This window comes from Brassica napus, chromosome C3, assembly GCF_020379485.1.
Source record: "Brassica napus cultivar Da-Ae chromosome C3, Da-Ae, whole genome shotgun sequence".
In the NCBI taxonomy this organism is placed as follows: domain Eukaryota; kingdom Viridiplantae; phylum Streptophyta; class Magnoliopsida; order Brassicales; family Brassicaceae; genus Brassica; species Brassica napus.
This window is the reverse complement of record NC_063446.1, coordinates 57,042,051-57,058,499: the sequence shown is the minus strand read 5'-3', so window position 1 is coordinate 57,058,499 and position 16,449 is coordinate 57,042,051. Positions and strand designations below refer to the sequence as shown.

General features: G+C 35.3%; 1 protein-coding gene and 1 pseudogene across 1 annotated transcript; one reads left to right on the top strand and one right to left on the bottom strand.

The window, feature by feature from the left end:
* Positions 1–6,038: 6,038 nt before the first annotated feature.
* On the bottom strand, positions 6,039–7,796 carry LOC106378346 (exopolygalacturonase clone GBGE184-like). Its single transcript, XM_048752925.1, has 4 exons — positions 7,525–7,796; positions 7,080–7,382; positions 6,505–7,008; positions 6,039–6,421 (listed from the first exon to the last, which is right to left on the bottom strand). The coding sequence occupies exons 1-4, from the start codon at positions 7,729–7,731 to the stop codon at positions 6,170–6,172; spliced, it is 1,266 nt and encodes a 421-aa protein (XP_048608882.1). The 5' UTR covers positions 7,732–7,796; the 3' UTR covers positions 6,039–6,169.
* A 2,738-nt stretch (positions 7,797–10,534) lies between these two features.
* Positions 10,535–15,046, top strand: LOC125583535 (annotated as a pseudogene).
* Positions 15,047–16,449: the final 1,403 nt, after the last annotated feature.

The following is a 16,449-nucleotide window of genomic DNA, read 5'->3' as shown; positions in this document are numbered from 1 at the left end:
GATTGTTGGGATCGGCTTGATCAAGCTCAAGACACATGATGGTAGATTCTTCACATTGAACGAAGTCATGCATGTTTCGTCAATGACGAAGAACTTGATATCAATGAGTCTGTTGGACAGTAAAGGTTTCAAGTATTCAGCTGGAGATGGAGCTCTAAATGTCTACAGAGGTTTAGATGGGATCTTGAAGGGTTTCATGCATGGTACTCTGTATTTGTTGAAGGGTTCTACAGTGACTAGTTCAGCAAATGTTTGCATCACTAGAGGTTCGCAAAGAAGATACGACTAATCTATGGCTTATGACTAGTACAGCAAATGGTTGCATCACCAGAGGTTCGCAAAGAAGATACGACTAATCTATGGCTTATTAGGCTTGAGCATATGAATGAACGTGGGATGCAAATTCTGTCAAAGAAATATCTTCTATGTGGTCACAAAACCAAGAATCTAGAGTTTTCTAAGCACTGTGTTTTTGGGAAACTACACAAGAAGAGTTTTCCTAAGACGATTCATAGGGAAAAAGGCACATTGAATTACATCCATGCGGATTGTTGGGGTCCTCCAGAGTGGAGTTGCTGAAAGGTCACAATATTTTGTGTCTATGATTGATGACTATTAGAGGAAGACTTGGATATTCTTCATGAAGCACAAAAGTGAAGCTTTCGATCAGTTCAAGGAACGAAAAGCGCTGGTGGAGAATCAAACATGAAAGAAGTTCAATCAGTTTTGTAAGGATGCAGGGATTGCTAGGCATCTTACAGTCAGGGAAACACCACAGCATAATGGTGTAGCTGAACGGATGAATCAGATATTGCTGAGAGAGCGAGGTGCATGCTCTCAAATTCAGGATTAGCGAAATGGTTTTGGGGTGAAGCTGTGAATACAACTTGCTACTTGATTAATCTTCGTTCCCACATAGGCATCGAGTGCAAAATACCTTCTAAGGTGTGGTCAGGTAAATATGCTGATTACTCAATTCTGAGAGCCTTTGGTTGCACTGTTTACTATCATGTGAACGATGGTAAACTTGAGCTGAGAGCAAAGAAGGGAGTATTTATGGGCTACGGTGATGGAGTCAAGGGATACAGGGTATAGTCTCCATCAGAAAACCGAGTGGTTTTAAGCTGTAACATTTTCTTTAATCAATGTTCCATGATTAAAAGCCAAGCAGAGTCCAGTTTTGAAGCATATAAGGGTAGCACTGATAAACAGGTGGAGCTGCAGAATGATAATAAAGTGGTTGATCTGCAGCACCATACAGAAAATCAGGACGAGCAAGCAGGAGATGTTCAGATGGAAGCTCAACCATCTGAGGTTACAAGACTTAGCTTTGCTAAGGATCGACCAAGAAGGGTCGACGTCAGACCACCAGAGAGATATTGTTTTGAGGTTATGGTGGGTTATGCATTACAGGTTGCAGAGGAAGTGGATACTTATGAGCCATCCACTTACAGAAAAGTTGTTTCTAGTCCTGAATCTGAGAAATGGCATATTGCAATAGGAGACGAAATGGAGTCTCATGAGAAGAATCATACATGGGATCTGGTTACATTACTATCAGAGAGAAAGGTGGTTACTTGTAAGTGGGTCTACAAGATCAAGGATGGAGTTACACCGGTAGAAGGAGTTAAGTATAAGGCTCGAATTGTTAAAATATGCTTTAGTCAGAGAGAGAGAGTAGACTACAATGAGATATTCTCACCAGTGGTCAGACATACTTCCATCAGAGTGTTGCTAGCAATAGTGGCGCGTCAGGATTTGGAGCTTGAGCAACTTGATGTGAAAGTTGCTTTCTTTCATATATAGTTGGAAGAGGAGATATATATGCTCAGCCAGAGGGTTTCCAAATTCCTGGAAAGGAAGACCAAGTTTGCAGGTCGAAAAAGTCCTTTTATGGACTTAAGCAACCTCCCAGACAGTGGTACAAGAGGTTCAACAGGTTTATGATCAAGTTGGACTATAACCGAAGTCCTTATGATTGGTGTGTCTATATGAGCAAGTTGGAAGATGAGTCTTTCATCTATCGGGTGTTCTATGTGGATGACATGTTGATAGCTACTAAGAACATGTGTGACATGCATTCTGAAGCTGGTAGAGTTGTTGGGCTCTGAATTTGAAATGAAAGATTTGGGTGCAACAAAGAAGATCTTAGGGATGGAGATCTTCAGAGATAGGGAAAAGAAGAAGTTATTTTAATAAAAAGAAGCATATATTAATAAGGTGCTGGCAAGATTTGGGATATCTTCTGCGAAGCCTCAACACACTGAGCGCCATCTTACCATATATGGTGCTCAGTCTTAAGAGGAGATGGAGTATATGTCATGGGTTCCTTATGCAAACGTTGTAGGAAGTTTGATGTATGATATGGTATGTACAAGATCAGATCTTGCACAAGTAGTCAGTGTTGTCAGCAGGCTTATGCGACAACCAGGAAAAGAACACTGGACTGCTGTGAAGAGAATTCTCCAGTACCTGAAAGGTACATCTGATGTTGGTCTCGTCTATGGAGGTGGGAATCCGGGCCTGGTTGCAGGCTATTCTGATTCTGATTATGCAAGCGATGTGGACAGCATATGATATGTGACCAGCTACGTATTTGCTTTGGGTAGTTCTGTGGTTAGTTGGAAGGCGACGCAGTCAACAGTGACTTTGTCTACTACTGAGGCAGAGTATATGGCTTTGACATAAGCTGCTAAGGAAGGATTATGGTTAAGAGGACTGGTAAATGATTTACATCATGATCAGGCTACAGTGTATTGTGATAGCTTGAGTGTTATCTGTCTAGCCAAGGATCAGGTTCATAGAACCAAGCATATTGATGTGAGGTATCACTTTTTGCAAGATGAGAAGAAGAGTCAAGTGAAGAAAGTGGGAACTACTGATAATTCCACCGATATGTTCACTAAGTCGGTTACTCACAGCAAGTTCAAACATTTTTTGGATTTGTTAAACATCTCGATCTGTTAATCTAGTCCCGAGTGGGAATCTAGCCCCAAGAGGGCATCTGGTCCTAAAGGACATCTGGCTGATGAAGAACGTATGGCTCTAGTTGAGCGTCTGGCCCTAAAGGGCATCTGGTTCATCATAGCATCTGGTTCTAAAGGACATCTAGCTGATGAAGAACGTCTGGCTCTAGTTGAGCGTCTAGTCCTGAAGGGCATCTGGTTCATCATATCATCTGTTCCGCTAGGACATCTGATCCGAAAGAACGTCTGAAGAAAAGAGAGAGTCTAGTACATCTGGCACTGGTGATAATGCTTCTGGTACATTGGTTTTTGGAAGATTTAAGTCAAGGTGAAGATTTGTTGTAATGCCTTGAATATGCATTTCACCTACAGCGCTGAAATGCTCACTTCAGAAACATGTCTTCGGTACTTTAGAGTTGTAGGGAAATCTGAGTTACCTAAAGCACTGAAATGTCCACTTCATAAAATGTGCATCTTGCATTTTGATGCTCTACAAAATCCGAATCTGTTTGGACTTTAGTGCTAGGGTTTCTAGGAGATAAGATACCACTATATATATCTTGTGCCTCTTATAAACTTAATTAACAGCTGAAATAGAGAGCAATCTTATTCTAGACAGATTTCTGTAAATACTTTATTAATAAAAGTGTCTCTTTATCAGTGGAAATAACCTATTGGTAAACCAGTTAAATCTTGTGTTCTTTTCATTTATTGCGTGTATCCATCTGTGCGTTCCGCGTCTGTCTGTTCTTATCGCTTCCGTCACAACACTTAGGTTTCTTGATTCCTTCCCTAGCCCCATTCTCTTTGCTCTCTGTCTTTCCTCTTTTTCCTCTCTTCTATCTCCTTCCTTACTTCCTTCGTGATGAGATATTGATCTGAATCACGACGCTTCGGATCGTGGATGCTATTGGAGTCTCTTCTTATCTTTTTCCATGATGAATGTTTTGGGAGAATTCATTTAAGCAAGGGCATTATTTATACACGACATCAATTTATTTCCCTAGTGCACTCGAAAGTTTATGCCCTTTTCCATATTCCTTTTTTTACTAGGATATTGGAAACTCCACAAGAAAATTCTCAGCAATCTATCAATATTTTTCTGACAGTATTTGATTCTCGGAATACTTCTTCTGAGTTTGTTTTCGTGTCTAAGAGAAACGATGGCATGACTAATTGGGGAAAAGGGTCATTTTAGACCCCAACAATTTGCGTCGTGCATTTTTATCCAAACAAAACATAAGTGCGAAATCATTCCTGAACTGAGATTTTTAAAAATATTTCGACCCAAACTTGACTCCGTAACATAAAATCCTACGTCAACCGTAAAACCATGCTTAGTCGGATAAAGGAAAAGTGTCGATTTCAACCCGTACAATTTTGGTCATGCCTTTTTAGACCTGAACAATAAGTAAGTGCGATTTCATACCCAAACTGAACAATATTTTGAATTTTATACCCGAACTGAACGATAGTTTGAATTTCAAAGAAAATTACTCTGACTAATGTTTGGTTAGTCAACCGTTATTTTTGAGCGAGTCAGTGTCTAGACAGAGATGACGTGTCGAGGAGAGTTAAAACGACGTCGTTTTAGCTAAAATAATAAAATTCCGTCACTTGGAGGGCCGAACCCACGATAGGCAAGTGAATTAAACGAACACTTTGCCATCAAGTCGGTAATGCCCCGGTTCATGCTAATTCATTTTTAAATGAAGAAACTAATCTCCGCTCTTGTCTACGAGTTGTAGCCGGAGCTACTCTTTTTGGCTCCCAACATTTCTTTCTCATGCGATTTTAAAATGTTCATTACTATCAAAAATAAAACTTCCTAAAGACTGAAACTTCTGAAATTGGCAACTGAGAGAGAGAGAGCCAGAGAGAGAAGAAGTTAGTGATTTCTTTACCTGTTTTGGTACCTATATAATTTAGTATATATGTATATTTTACAAAACTTGTCTTAGTCAAGTGGTTTAATGCTCAGTTTAGTGCTTCTCTAGGCATGTGTTTGAGTCATAGTGTGTTTTTTTAATTAGTTTAGTTAAAACGACTTCGATTGACTAACCAAAAGTTAGTCAAAGTAGTTTTTTATGTTAATATTAAAGTTTGAATAAGAAAATCAAATTACTATTTAGTTTGGGTATGAAATCGCACTTATTCATTGTCCAAGTCTGAAAAGGCACGGCCAAAATTGTACGGGTTGAAATCAACACTTTTTCCTTATCCGACTAAGCATGGTTTAACAGTTGAAGTTAGTCAAGATAGAATTTCATGTTATATAGTCAAGTTTGGGTTTAAATGGTTTTAAAAATCTCAGTTTATGAATGATTTCGCACTTATGTTTTGTTTGGGTCTAAAAAGGCATGACGCAATTGTTGGGGTCTAAAAAAATACTTTTCCCAGACTAATTGTTGTTGATTTTATGTGGAAGAGAATATAAACAAGCTAACTAATTATTTGTACGTAAGAGAATCCAGGAACTTGTTCAAACTTCAGACATACTGTTTGTTATCAAAGCACATAGGAATTTGTCGCCAGGTATTTGACCAAATAGGATCATCATGTTTCTATAGAGCCTATCACTAGAATTGCATGGGCCTCATTTGAATACTAGGAAAAATGTAAATCACTGGACTGGACACATCAACGCCTTCTAGGTGTAGTTTGTAAAAGGGAATGGAGGATTCGTATACGTTTTCAAATTAATGAATTTAAGAGGGTGGAAAGTTTTTGTTCTCAGCCTTGTAATAATATCATTGAAGAAGTTCTTGAGATGGTGGACACTGGAGACAACGATACTCTCAGTTAGCTTGACCATTTATATGCTTGTTACTAATAAAGTTAAGCTAAATTTAAGAAACAAAGCAAGCTTTCAGGCGACAGATAGCTGATGTTCTAATTTTATTTTGTTCCTTTGATCCGAGCTTTTAAATATAGTTTAATGTGAAATGGTTGTATACAACTATACACTAAACTCATCACAGACCAAAGTTATGACCAGAAAATTTCAAGCAATCAATTGAAGGGTCTGTTTATTATATTATTACCACAAAAAGAAATTATAGTCATAGAAAAAAATATCAAAAAGTCATATAATCCAATTATTGTTGATAAACTTACAAACTAACTCACAAACAAAACAAAAAAATGTTTGTGGAAACTTTTGATTTGTTTTTCAACATCAAATTATGTATACAAAAAAAAGCTTATTTGGGACACAGAGGGAAGCTAAGTTTTCCACCGAAGATAACATTGGCGTTGGTACAAAGAGCTCCGACCAAACCTCCTGACGACGAGGGATGTCCTCCTTTGTCACCTACGAAGTTCAATTCCACGTCAACGACGCTGACTCCTTTGCACGGTACTGATTTGCTGCACATGAACTGAACTTCATCTTTTGTAATTGTTGTTCCTCTTACGTTCTTGAACAGCACATTGCTTATCGCAACTTTTGAATCCTACAAAACACACAAAAGTTATATTTTCTTAAGCTGATCAAGAGAAGTTTTGGTTTGAGATTTTCTCGGGTATATATACTTACTCCGCCTCTTGAGCCGTAGTTTTGGTCAATGATGATTGGGTTCTTGACGTTTGTCATCATAATATCTTCAAACGTGATGTCCACAGCCGTGCTTGGAGACGAACCACCCCAACTCTTGATTCTAAGACCATTGTCAGTATCTTTCATGGTGCACTTCTTAAAGTGAATGCCGGCAACATTCTCCTCGTTCGGGTACTTACCAAGACTACCGACACTTAGGCCGTGTCCTGGGCCACAAGTCACGCGCTCGACGGTTACATTGGTGGAACCACGACCGACTGAGATACAATCGTCTCCTGTAGCTATTAAACTGTCAACGATGTGAACGTTGACCGCATTGCTCAAATGGATACCATCGGTGTTGGGACTTTCAGCAGGGGCAGTAATCTTGATGTTTTGGACGTTGACATTTGTAGTTTTTACCAAGAACATGTGGAAGGCCTTTGCGTTGACCGAGCTAATGCCGGAAATGTCAAGGTTTAAGATGTTTCTGAATTTTAGAGACTGCATGCAGGTGTAAGTCTGATCAGTACAAAAGTATTAGTTAATAATATTATTATTAACTTAAATCTTACCGTTGGAGGAAGATTGCAGTCCACCTTTTTACCACAGCCATCTGCTTTCCAAACGGCTTCACCTTTGCCGTGGAATGTGCCGGGTCCGGTGAGGACGACATTATCGACATGTTCGAATAAGAACCATTCAGGAGTCGGGTATCCGCTTGGTGGAGCGATGATTGTGCCCTGAACTTCGACGGTCACTTTGCTCTTGCATGGACCAGCAAAAATTACTGGACCAGCCAAGAAATCTCCTTTAGGGACTAGTAGCGTTGCTGGTACAGGACTGGCACACACTTGGAGCCATGTGTTTAGAAACGCCTGTCGTACAAATTTTTTAGAAGAAGGAAACCATTTATTATTGGATAAATGTTTCTTGTCATGTGTATTTTACTAATAGTAACAGTAAATTAAATTACGAAGCGAGACTCAAGCTAATTCCATAAAGTTAAAGAAATCTCACCTTGGAAGAATCGGTGGCACCATTTCCCACTGCTCCATTCTTAGTAATATCAAAGACCGTAGGGTTGCCGGCAACAGCGGCAAGGCCACGGCGGCCACCGAGAAATTCACCATTAGCTACGCAAGAACCAAACACCAAGGCCATTAAGATTAACGAGCCTACATTAGTATTATTTGCCTTGGCAACCAAACTTCTTGCGCTAGCCATGGTGATAATATCTTTTTATTTTTGCTTTTTTGTTCTTTTAAAAATGTGTTGACAAATTTAAAAGTGATTTGATCATTGGAGGATTCATGGTGTTTTATAGTGTTGGTTTGTGTGCTATTTTTAGATTTTACTCAAATTAAAACTTGATCCGCAAAAAAAAAAACAAAGAAAAATTCTTTAATACCAATACTTTTTTTACAAATAAGTGGAACTACTATAAGATTCTTTTTCTATTTTAAGAACATCAATACTTGCATTACGAATAGGAAAATATATTTTGTGTTAACTAAATATAAAGGAAAAATATTCTTAATATATATACTAAATAGTTTTTATTTAGTTTTGTTCCTTAATAATCCTCAGATGTTTAAAAAAGAGCTTATAATGACATTGATAAATCTGTATGGTAACTTTCTTAATTTGTAAAAAAAAGTTTTATCGAATTTTACAAACGTATAACTAAACTTGTTGCATGTATTTTATATGCATATTTAGAAAGGTTTTTCTAATTATGTATGATATGTTTCTTAACCAAGTCGTCCTGGCCTAGTAGTAAAATGGTTTCAGCTGGAACTTCCATTCTGGATTAGAGTTGCATTGGCCATAGCCACGTTTTAAATGAATAATCCATGCATACTCATGATCTCCACAGTGAGATTAAATTTTAGGCCTAAAAAACCCCTTATGATCTCCACAGTTACAAAAAATGACACATTTTTTTTAATTTGGCTTATATGTATATTTAAGAAAATATTACTAAATATATAACTTCTTTATAGAATTTACAAAGATATTTTTTAAATATGTATAATATCTTTATAATTAAAATTTTGGTATTAAATTCAAGAAGGTATTCTTATAACTTTAGGAAAAATTTACATATATTCAAGAATATCTTACTACATATACGTATAATTAAAATTCAGTAAGGTATTCATAAATATATATTCATGAAGTTTTTTATAAATATACATTTAAGAAAGTATTTTTAAATACACATTTAGGAAAAAAAATTGTAAATTTTATGAAGATATTATACATATTTGATCAATATATTCCTAAATTTTTAGAAAATATTATACTTATTCAGTATGATTTCCTAAATGCATATAACTCAAATTAAATAATATAAACTTTTTTTTAACAAAATTGTTTCCCGAAAAAATGTTTCAAAAAGGGAAATTTTGAATTTTTTTATTAAAGAAAACTGATATTATATTGAAATATTTTTTTATTTAATATTTTTTTAAGAAAAATATATAATTTTTTTGACAACGATAAAATAAATAAATTGTTAGTTAACTTTTTAATGAAAAACATAATTTGATCATTTATACCTTTATGGACTAGTTTGACAACAAAAAACATGTTTTAGTCTCTGTTGAGCAATCATCCGTGGATGAAAAAAAGGGGAAGAGGGGAAACATCTCAAATATAAACGCAAGAAGGATTTAATGGTTTTTATAAACAAAAGTATTGTTGAACAATCGTCCATGGATGAACAAAAGGGGAAGAGGGGGAATGATCCCCAGAGCAACACATAAAGATGATCAAAAATCACAAGAAGATAATATTCCTCTTGATCTAACCTTGGAGTTATCGATGTGTGTCAAAGCTCTGGTCTTCTTTTATAACACTTCCGAGTTTTATCAACTCGTTCGCGTCTCGGTCTTCGAAACAGCCACGAAGTCTTCTGCTAATCTTCTTCTTAGAAGAGAAGTTCTTAGTTTCTTTTACTAAAAACTAGAATCCTAACGGGTCTTATTCTCAACACTACAGCTATCATATGGAAAACACTTCTTATGACCGCTTTCAGCTATCGGACCGCGTCCAGGGCTTGGTTTTATTTAGCCGGTTCCGAATTTGGAACCCAATCTTCAGAGGGGTTTTAACCGTACCACATCCCAATGAACACATCCCCGTCAGAGTAAAAACTGTATGCCTTATTTAGGATACGATCTGGAGGGTAAACACAAAGTACTTTGTGTATCATCTGAAGAATATACCGATCAGCCTCTGATTCTTACATTGGGAGCTCAAGAATCATGGAGAATATTAACTAAAGGACGTTTCCCTATGCATCGCCAACTGGAGGATATGGGTGATGCTTCAATGGGATTCTGTATTAATATAGCTCGTCTTCTTGGTGATGATCATGATATAATAATGAGCTTTGATGTCAAATGATCTGAAAACTTCAATATTATAAAAATTTCCGGAGGATCCTCTCTATCGTGTCATAGTCATATGATGCCTTACTAGGGAAGGCTAGCCTGAGCTATTGCTTCCTTTGGTTATAGTATTTATGTTAATCCATACATTTTGAAGATTTAGATGTACACGAATGGCACATCAAACCGTGTTTCATAGACGTTTGTAAGGAAAATATGTATGAACAATATTTTTGGTTTGATATGATCAATATTCGTAAATTTAATCAAAAAAATTATTAAAAAGGAAAAATATTATTTGTAAGTTTTACAAAAAAATAGAGAAATTCTTTAAGATATTCATTTTTAAGTTTTTGTCACAAAAATAGTCACCAATGAGAAAAATACAAAAAGAAGTTTTATTAGAAGGTAAAAATATATTTATACCCTAGGGTTAACTAATCTATATTTATGATTTAGAGTTGGGTGAGGTTTCGAGGATAGAACTTCAAATTTTTATACAAAAAAATTAAAATTAAAATTTTCAAAATAAAAAGAAGTTATTTTGGTTTTTTTTTTTTAGTGTTATTTTTTTAACAAAATCTTAAAAAGGTTATTTGAGATAATTGCCCAAAAAAAATTTGTAAATGTGATACTTAATAAATTGACTTCTAAAATAATTATATAGATAGTTTTCAATAATAATTATTTGTAATGTGTTTTTCGATATATTATTATATAGCGTGCCGTCTAAGTTATTTATCCATACGAAGTTTATTATATATACTGAACCCTAAGTATACATGATTCTAGTAAAAGGGGGAATATAACTCTGGAAAGAAAAAAATGAGGGTTTTTAAGAAGAAAGTATTGTCTAGGAATCAGCCATGGAAAAACAAGAAGAGAAGAAGACGAGAGAGAACCAGAGATGATAGATCCACAAACAAACCATATTCCTCTTGATCTGACCTTAGAGATACTCTCAAGAATTCCTGTGAAATCAATCCTGAGATATCAATGTGTGACAAAGCTCTGGTCTTCTTTCATCACACTTCCGAGTTTTATCAAGTCCTTCGCGACTCGGTCATCTGCACGACAACAACGTCGTCTGCTCACCTTCTTACTACAAGGGAAGCAGTTTGTTTTCTCGTTTCCTCAAAACCAGAACCCTGATGTGTCTTATTCTCCAGTGTACAGTTATCATATGAAAAACACTTATTATGATAGGTATATGCGATCGGAGAGCGTCCACGGCTTGATTTTATTATATGGATCACGGATTTGGAACCCAAGCTTGCGTCGGGACTTTACCTTACCACATCCCAAAGAGCACATCAACATCGCGCTTGATAGACGTAAGTCTTTTTTATGTTACGATCCATTGGAGGATAAACACAAAGTACTGTGCTTATATTATGAAAGTAATTCTGTAAAGCCTCTTATTCTTACATTGGGAGCTCAAGAATCATGGAGAATAATAACCAAAGGACTTTGCCCTATGCATTCCCCTAGAGGAGGATATGGGCCATGCTTCAATGGGATTCTGTATTATGAAGCTCATGATACTGATGGTCATCGGATAATAATGAGCTTCAATGTCAAATCTGAAAGCTTTAGTCCTATAAAATATCCAGAGTGCTCTCATTTTCGATGGTCGCATAATATGATAACTTATGAGGGAAGTCTAGCCTTAGTTACTCGTGACTTTCCATGTGGTGATGGCGAATTATATATTTTGAAAGATGCACATGGACACGAATGGACGCGTCAATGCTTGCCTCGTGTGCGTTTTAAGAGCGAGTGGAGGATTTATATGAAATTCAAGGGTATATTACTGATGCTGGTGAGCTTGTTTTTGCACCAAAAAGTTTTGTTGACTCTTTATATTCTATATTTCGATCTGAGGAGAAACAGTACTCGAGAAGCCTTCTTTGAAGGATTTACGCAATCATGGAGTTCCTAAGAGCATCTGTAATGTAAAAGTTCATTTTTTCTTCTAAAATGAAGTAAAATTGCTCAAACCCTACTCAATTTCTCATTCTATAATGGAGTAACAAATAAAAAATAGATTACTCCATTTATGGAGTAAATTTTATTATGGAGTGAGATATGAAAGTTAAGTTGGAGCATTTTTTATTTATATTCACTTTTACTTTATTTTGGGAAAAAATGGAGTAGAGATGGAGATGCCCTGACGACCGAACAGACTGTATGAGTGTTTACACAAATCACATGGAGAGTCTCGTGTCTTTGTAATGCAACGCCTCCATTCGCTCAATGCTCTTCGATGTTTTTGTTTTTGTTTTCCCTTTCCAATGACATTTAATGTTTTTATGAAACTATGCGATTTAATTTTGTTAATGTCTTTTGATTTTTGTTGTGATTCTTCTTTGATCATTCCACATTTGATGTGCATTATTCTGCAGATTCTTGTTTGGTCAAACCGATATTTTATAGATATATTAAATATCAGAAGTTAGGTTAAGGTTTTTTTATTTTAAGAGATTTTCAATTATACGAAAAATAATAATGTTATTGTGATTGTTATCAAATTTCAACAAACACTATATAAGACACAGCCTTTATTGACGATAACGGCAACCCAATAAAATAAAAATCTGCGGTGGGTGGAACAAATATATTTATTAAAGATAAAATAAATAAAATATTATTTAGTTTAATATATAGAGATATAAAACGTCAACAAAAACTAGAATTAGATAATATTTTGTTAATAGTAATTGCATTCAAAGATTGTAGCTTTACAGTTTCCCCTTCCGATTTAGATTTGAAGATTGTAGCCTTAATAACTAAATTTTAGTATACCTTAAATTAGGGGATGTATTTAATCTAAAATTTGAGGTGACTTGATTTTTAATGAAGTTTTAGATGATTTTAAAGAATTGCAGAGAATAAAATGATTTTTGTTAAAACACTCTAGAATATCACCTAAAACCATGGGATTTGAGTTTTAATTTTTTTAACTAAGAAACTTCACCCAAACACTCTAAAATCACTTGAAAACTTTAAAACTCCACAACTTAAAATATTTTCAATAACTGTGGATTTCAGAGTACTTTATAAAATATAAAGTTCAATAACACTAGATTTTAAATAAGTTTTTAAAATTCATGTTTCAATAACAGTAGATTTGTCATTTTGAAACAAATCACCTAAAACTTTCAATTGAATACATTCCCTGGTATACCTTAAATTGTAATATGTTATACGTAGTCCAGAGAAAAGAAAAGAGGTTGGTTACTTGCATGCATGGTCCTACACGGCTCGACTACTCCTATTTAGAGGTAGACAAAGAATTGAATATCTGGATTTTTAAAAAATATTTACAAATAATTAATCTTCAGACCGATTCAATGTCCAGAAAAATATATATTTTTAACCGGATATCTGATTCAATCAATACAATTAATATTAATAATAATTTAAAAATACAAAATAATATAAACAATCATGTTTTATTATAAAAAAATTATTTACTTCTTAAAACTCTAATAACTAAAATAGTCCATTTAGAAAAATAAAATATTGTTGAACTTACATAAAATATATAAGATCGGATCACATATTCGTTTCTAAAATCACATATTTTTTTTACTTCATAAAATTATAGATATTCTTTGTTTAGTAAATTACGGATCTCCGAATTCTTTTGGTTCAAATCGAAACAAATAAAAATATTTTGTCCAATCGTAATCCTACCACACAACCTCTTTTGTCTAATCCCATTCCGTTAGTCACGCCACACAATCTCCATCCTAAACTTTGAGTCTTTGATTGATTAATTGCATTAGTCTTGTTTCTTCTTCTTTTTCTTTAGACCGAATTGTTTACTATTTTATTGCAGATCTTCTCTTGTTTTCTTCTCTTATTTAACCTTCTTCTTTTTTGGTTAAAGGGGTCACGGCCACTATTAGACCATCAGCATTAGTGAACCCCATGGAAGGGGTTCACAAAACATTTTTTTATTATTATTTTTTTCCTGTTTGATTTTTGTTTAGAAAAAAAAAAAAAAATTATTAATAGGACCAATCGCGGGCCGCCACGTGTCGTGGGGCCCGCGCTACAGTGATGATCCGGGTTCACTGGAGTGAACTTCCAAAAAGCGGGTTCATAGGTTTTGTTTATTTTAATATTTTTTTTTTTTCGAAAACTGTGTGAACTCCTCTTGGAGTTCACTAATGCTGATGCTCTTATATTCATATTCTTTAGCTTTTTGAATGGTTGATATGTCTAGTCATATCTGAAAACGAGAAGTACCTACTCTGTCATAGTCATCTCCAGAAATTAGTCAATGTTGCTGGAAGTTATTTAATCTCATTTTCCGTTGACAATCTATTTGTTTGTTTATACAAAAATCCTAATATTTCCTAACATCTATCTAATTACGATGTTAGATTATAGTCACAGATAATGATGTATTATCTACTACAGAGAAACCTAATTATCTTGGTAAAGAAATTTGAAATTTTACACGGTCTCTTCAATCAAGTTGCAGTTCTTATTAGTATATATATGTACGATGAAATATAGAAATTAATGTAAGACCCAAGAAATTCAGTCACAGACAATAGTCAATAGAGAGACTAGAGACTGTACATAGTCAGTCGCTTAAATAAAAAAAATTAAGAACCTCGTTAGATACTGTAGAGACACATATCACGCTTTTGATGATTGATGATGTTATAAAAATTAAAACTTAAATGCAATATTGATAGATATAAAAGATAATAATATTTTATTGTTAAAATACTCAAGTGAGCATCCCCAGTTCCCGACCATTAGGGTTGTTCGTAGGGTGGTCAATGAGATGATGCCCCTGTCCCTTCACACTCCCTCAATCCTCGCATTATTACTCGGCCTCTTAATTTCTCTTTCTCAGTTTTTCAAAACTCTTTTCTTTTCCTTTTTATTGTTTCTTTCTCCTTTTTCATAATGTTAAAACACCACAAAATTGGCAAGCTGTTGTTTTGCTTGATATAATTTTTAAAGAGTTTTGATATATGAAAACTATTTGGAAAGTTACACAATACTAATTCAGTATTTCGATGAAAATCCCAAAATTTAGAAACCCCTACATTCATTATTTTGATGCTTTATTTGTTATACTCGGTAAAAGAACGTACTTGGACCTTTGAATATGATACTTTATTATGTTGTCTCATGAAAGGGATTGTATGGAAAACAATAGACATATCAAACAAGTAATAAAAGAGAAATAAGAACATCAGGGAAGACGTCCACGTCAGCTTGGAAAATCGTCCAATAGGAAGGTTGCTTTTTGCCACGTCACACATATATGGGTTTGCACGATTTTTTGTTTTCTGTAGGTTATGGACTCTTCTTTCTGGGCTGCAATGCAAACCAAAAGAAAATCTGTCCCGCGTACCTCTTCTTCCTGATTCGCCTTTCTAGGGTTCATCGTCACTTTGATGATCCGATTCCTTCTACCAGCCATGGCGGTTCTGAAATGGCGTGAAACTCGACGCTTCGTCACTAATCTTCGCGTCGGAGTCTGTTCATGTCGTTCCCGTTTCGATTCTTCACCTCCCAACGGTTACAAGTCGCATTGATTCAACGTAATTAACCAACTCTTCCTGGCCACTACAACCAAGATCTCGCATTCAAAGACTCTTATCTAGCTTCGAGGCGGTGACTTTCACCTATAAAAAGGTATGGCTTGGCTTCATCTTTGAGCAGCATCCTCACAGATCCTAAAATTGAGAGAAATATTATATTTTGTATAATGGCTACCTCATCTGTCTTGCTCTCTGATTTGGAGGCTGGAAGTTGTTCTTCTTACACGGTGGAGGTTCGGCTGCTCAGATTCTGGAAAGCAAGAATGTGATCATGTTTGATTTTTTCGTGGTTGAATCTAAACGTGATCATGTTTGACTTAGTAATTCACTATGAGACTTACCAGAAATCTCTTGCGGAGCACCAAAACCCAGACACGTTGAAGAGGCTGAATGAGGCTAATAGAGCCAAGAAGATTTGCTGTATCAATAGTATTTCAATCCCACTATTGGTGAGGCGGAGCGTCAAAAAGGTAATCTGGTTTTGCAGTTCTATCTTGGTAAAGCGAGTTATACCAACATCATTTTGTGTTTGTAATACATGTAATAAGTTATTCAAGGAGCAGGAGTATCATGATGCTGTGAGACATCACACTGAAGCGATACAAAGAAATCTAAAAGAACCAACAGTAAGTCCAATTCTAATCATCTTATGTGCTTAACTGTTGTGTAAAGGCTTCACTGTTACGTCTTCATTTCGGTTTAGAGCGAACCAGTGAGCTAATATTATTTTATTTTCTTCTTCTTCCAGACTAGGCCTAGGGGAATGCAAGACCCGAGAATCAAGAACATTCTCACAGAATTGTAATGAGACAGGTAATGAGACAAACTTTGATCTCTAGATGTCTTCTCGATTTACAAATCAATGTTTGGTTATTTGTTGCAGCAATCCATCTTGATGTTAATGATATCTCCCCAAAATCCAAACTCTTTTAACAGATTATGTATGATTTCAGGAGAATTCACCAGCAGCA

What these genes read in the sequence shown, in the direction of transcription:
- LOC106378346 (XM_048752925.1), bottom strand. Translation starts at nt 7,731, where the DNA reads ATGGCTAGCGCAAGAAGTTTGGTTGCCAAGGCAAATAATACTAATGTA. An exon ending in GTGCCACCGATTCTTCCAAG is followed by an intron (nt 7,383 to 7,524) that starts GTGAGATTTCTT and finishes TTTGTACGACAG; the next exon opens with GCGTTTCTAAACACATGGCT. An exon ending in ACTACGGCTCAAGAGGCGGA is followed by an intron (nt 6,422 to 6,504) that starts GTAAGTATATAT and finishes TGTGTTTTGTAG; the next exon opens with GATTCAAAAGTTGCGATAAG.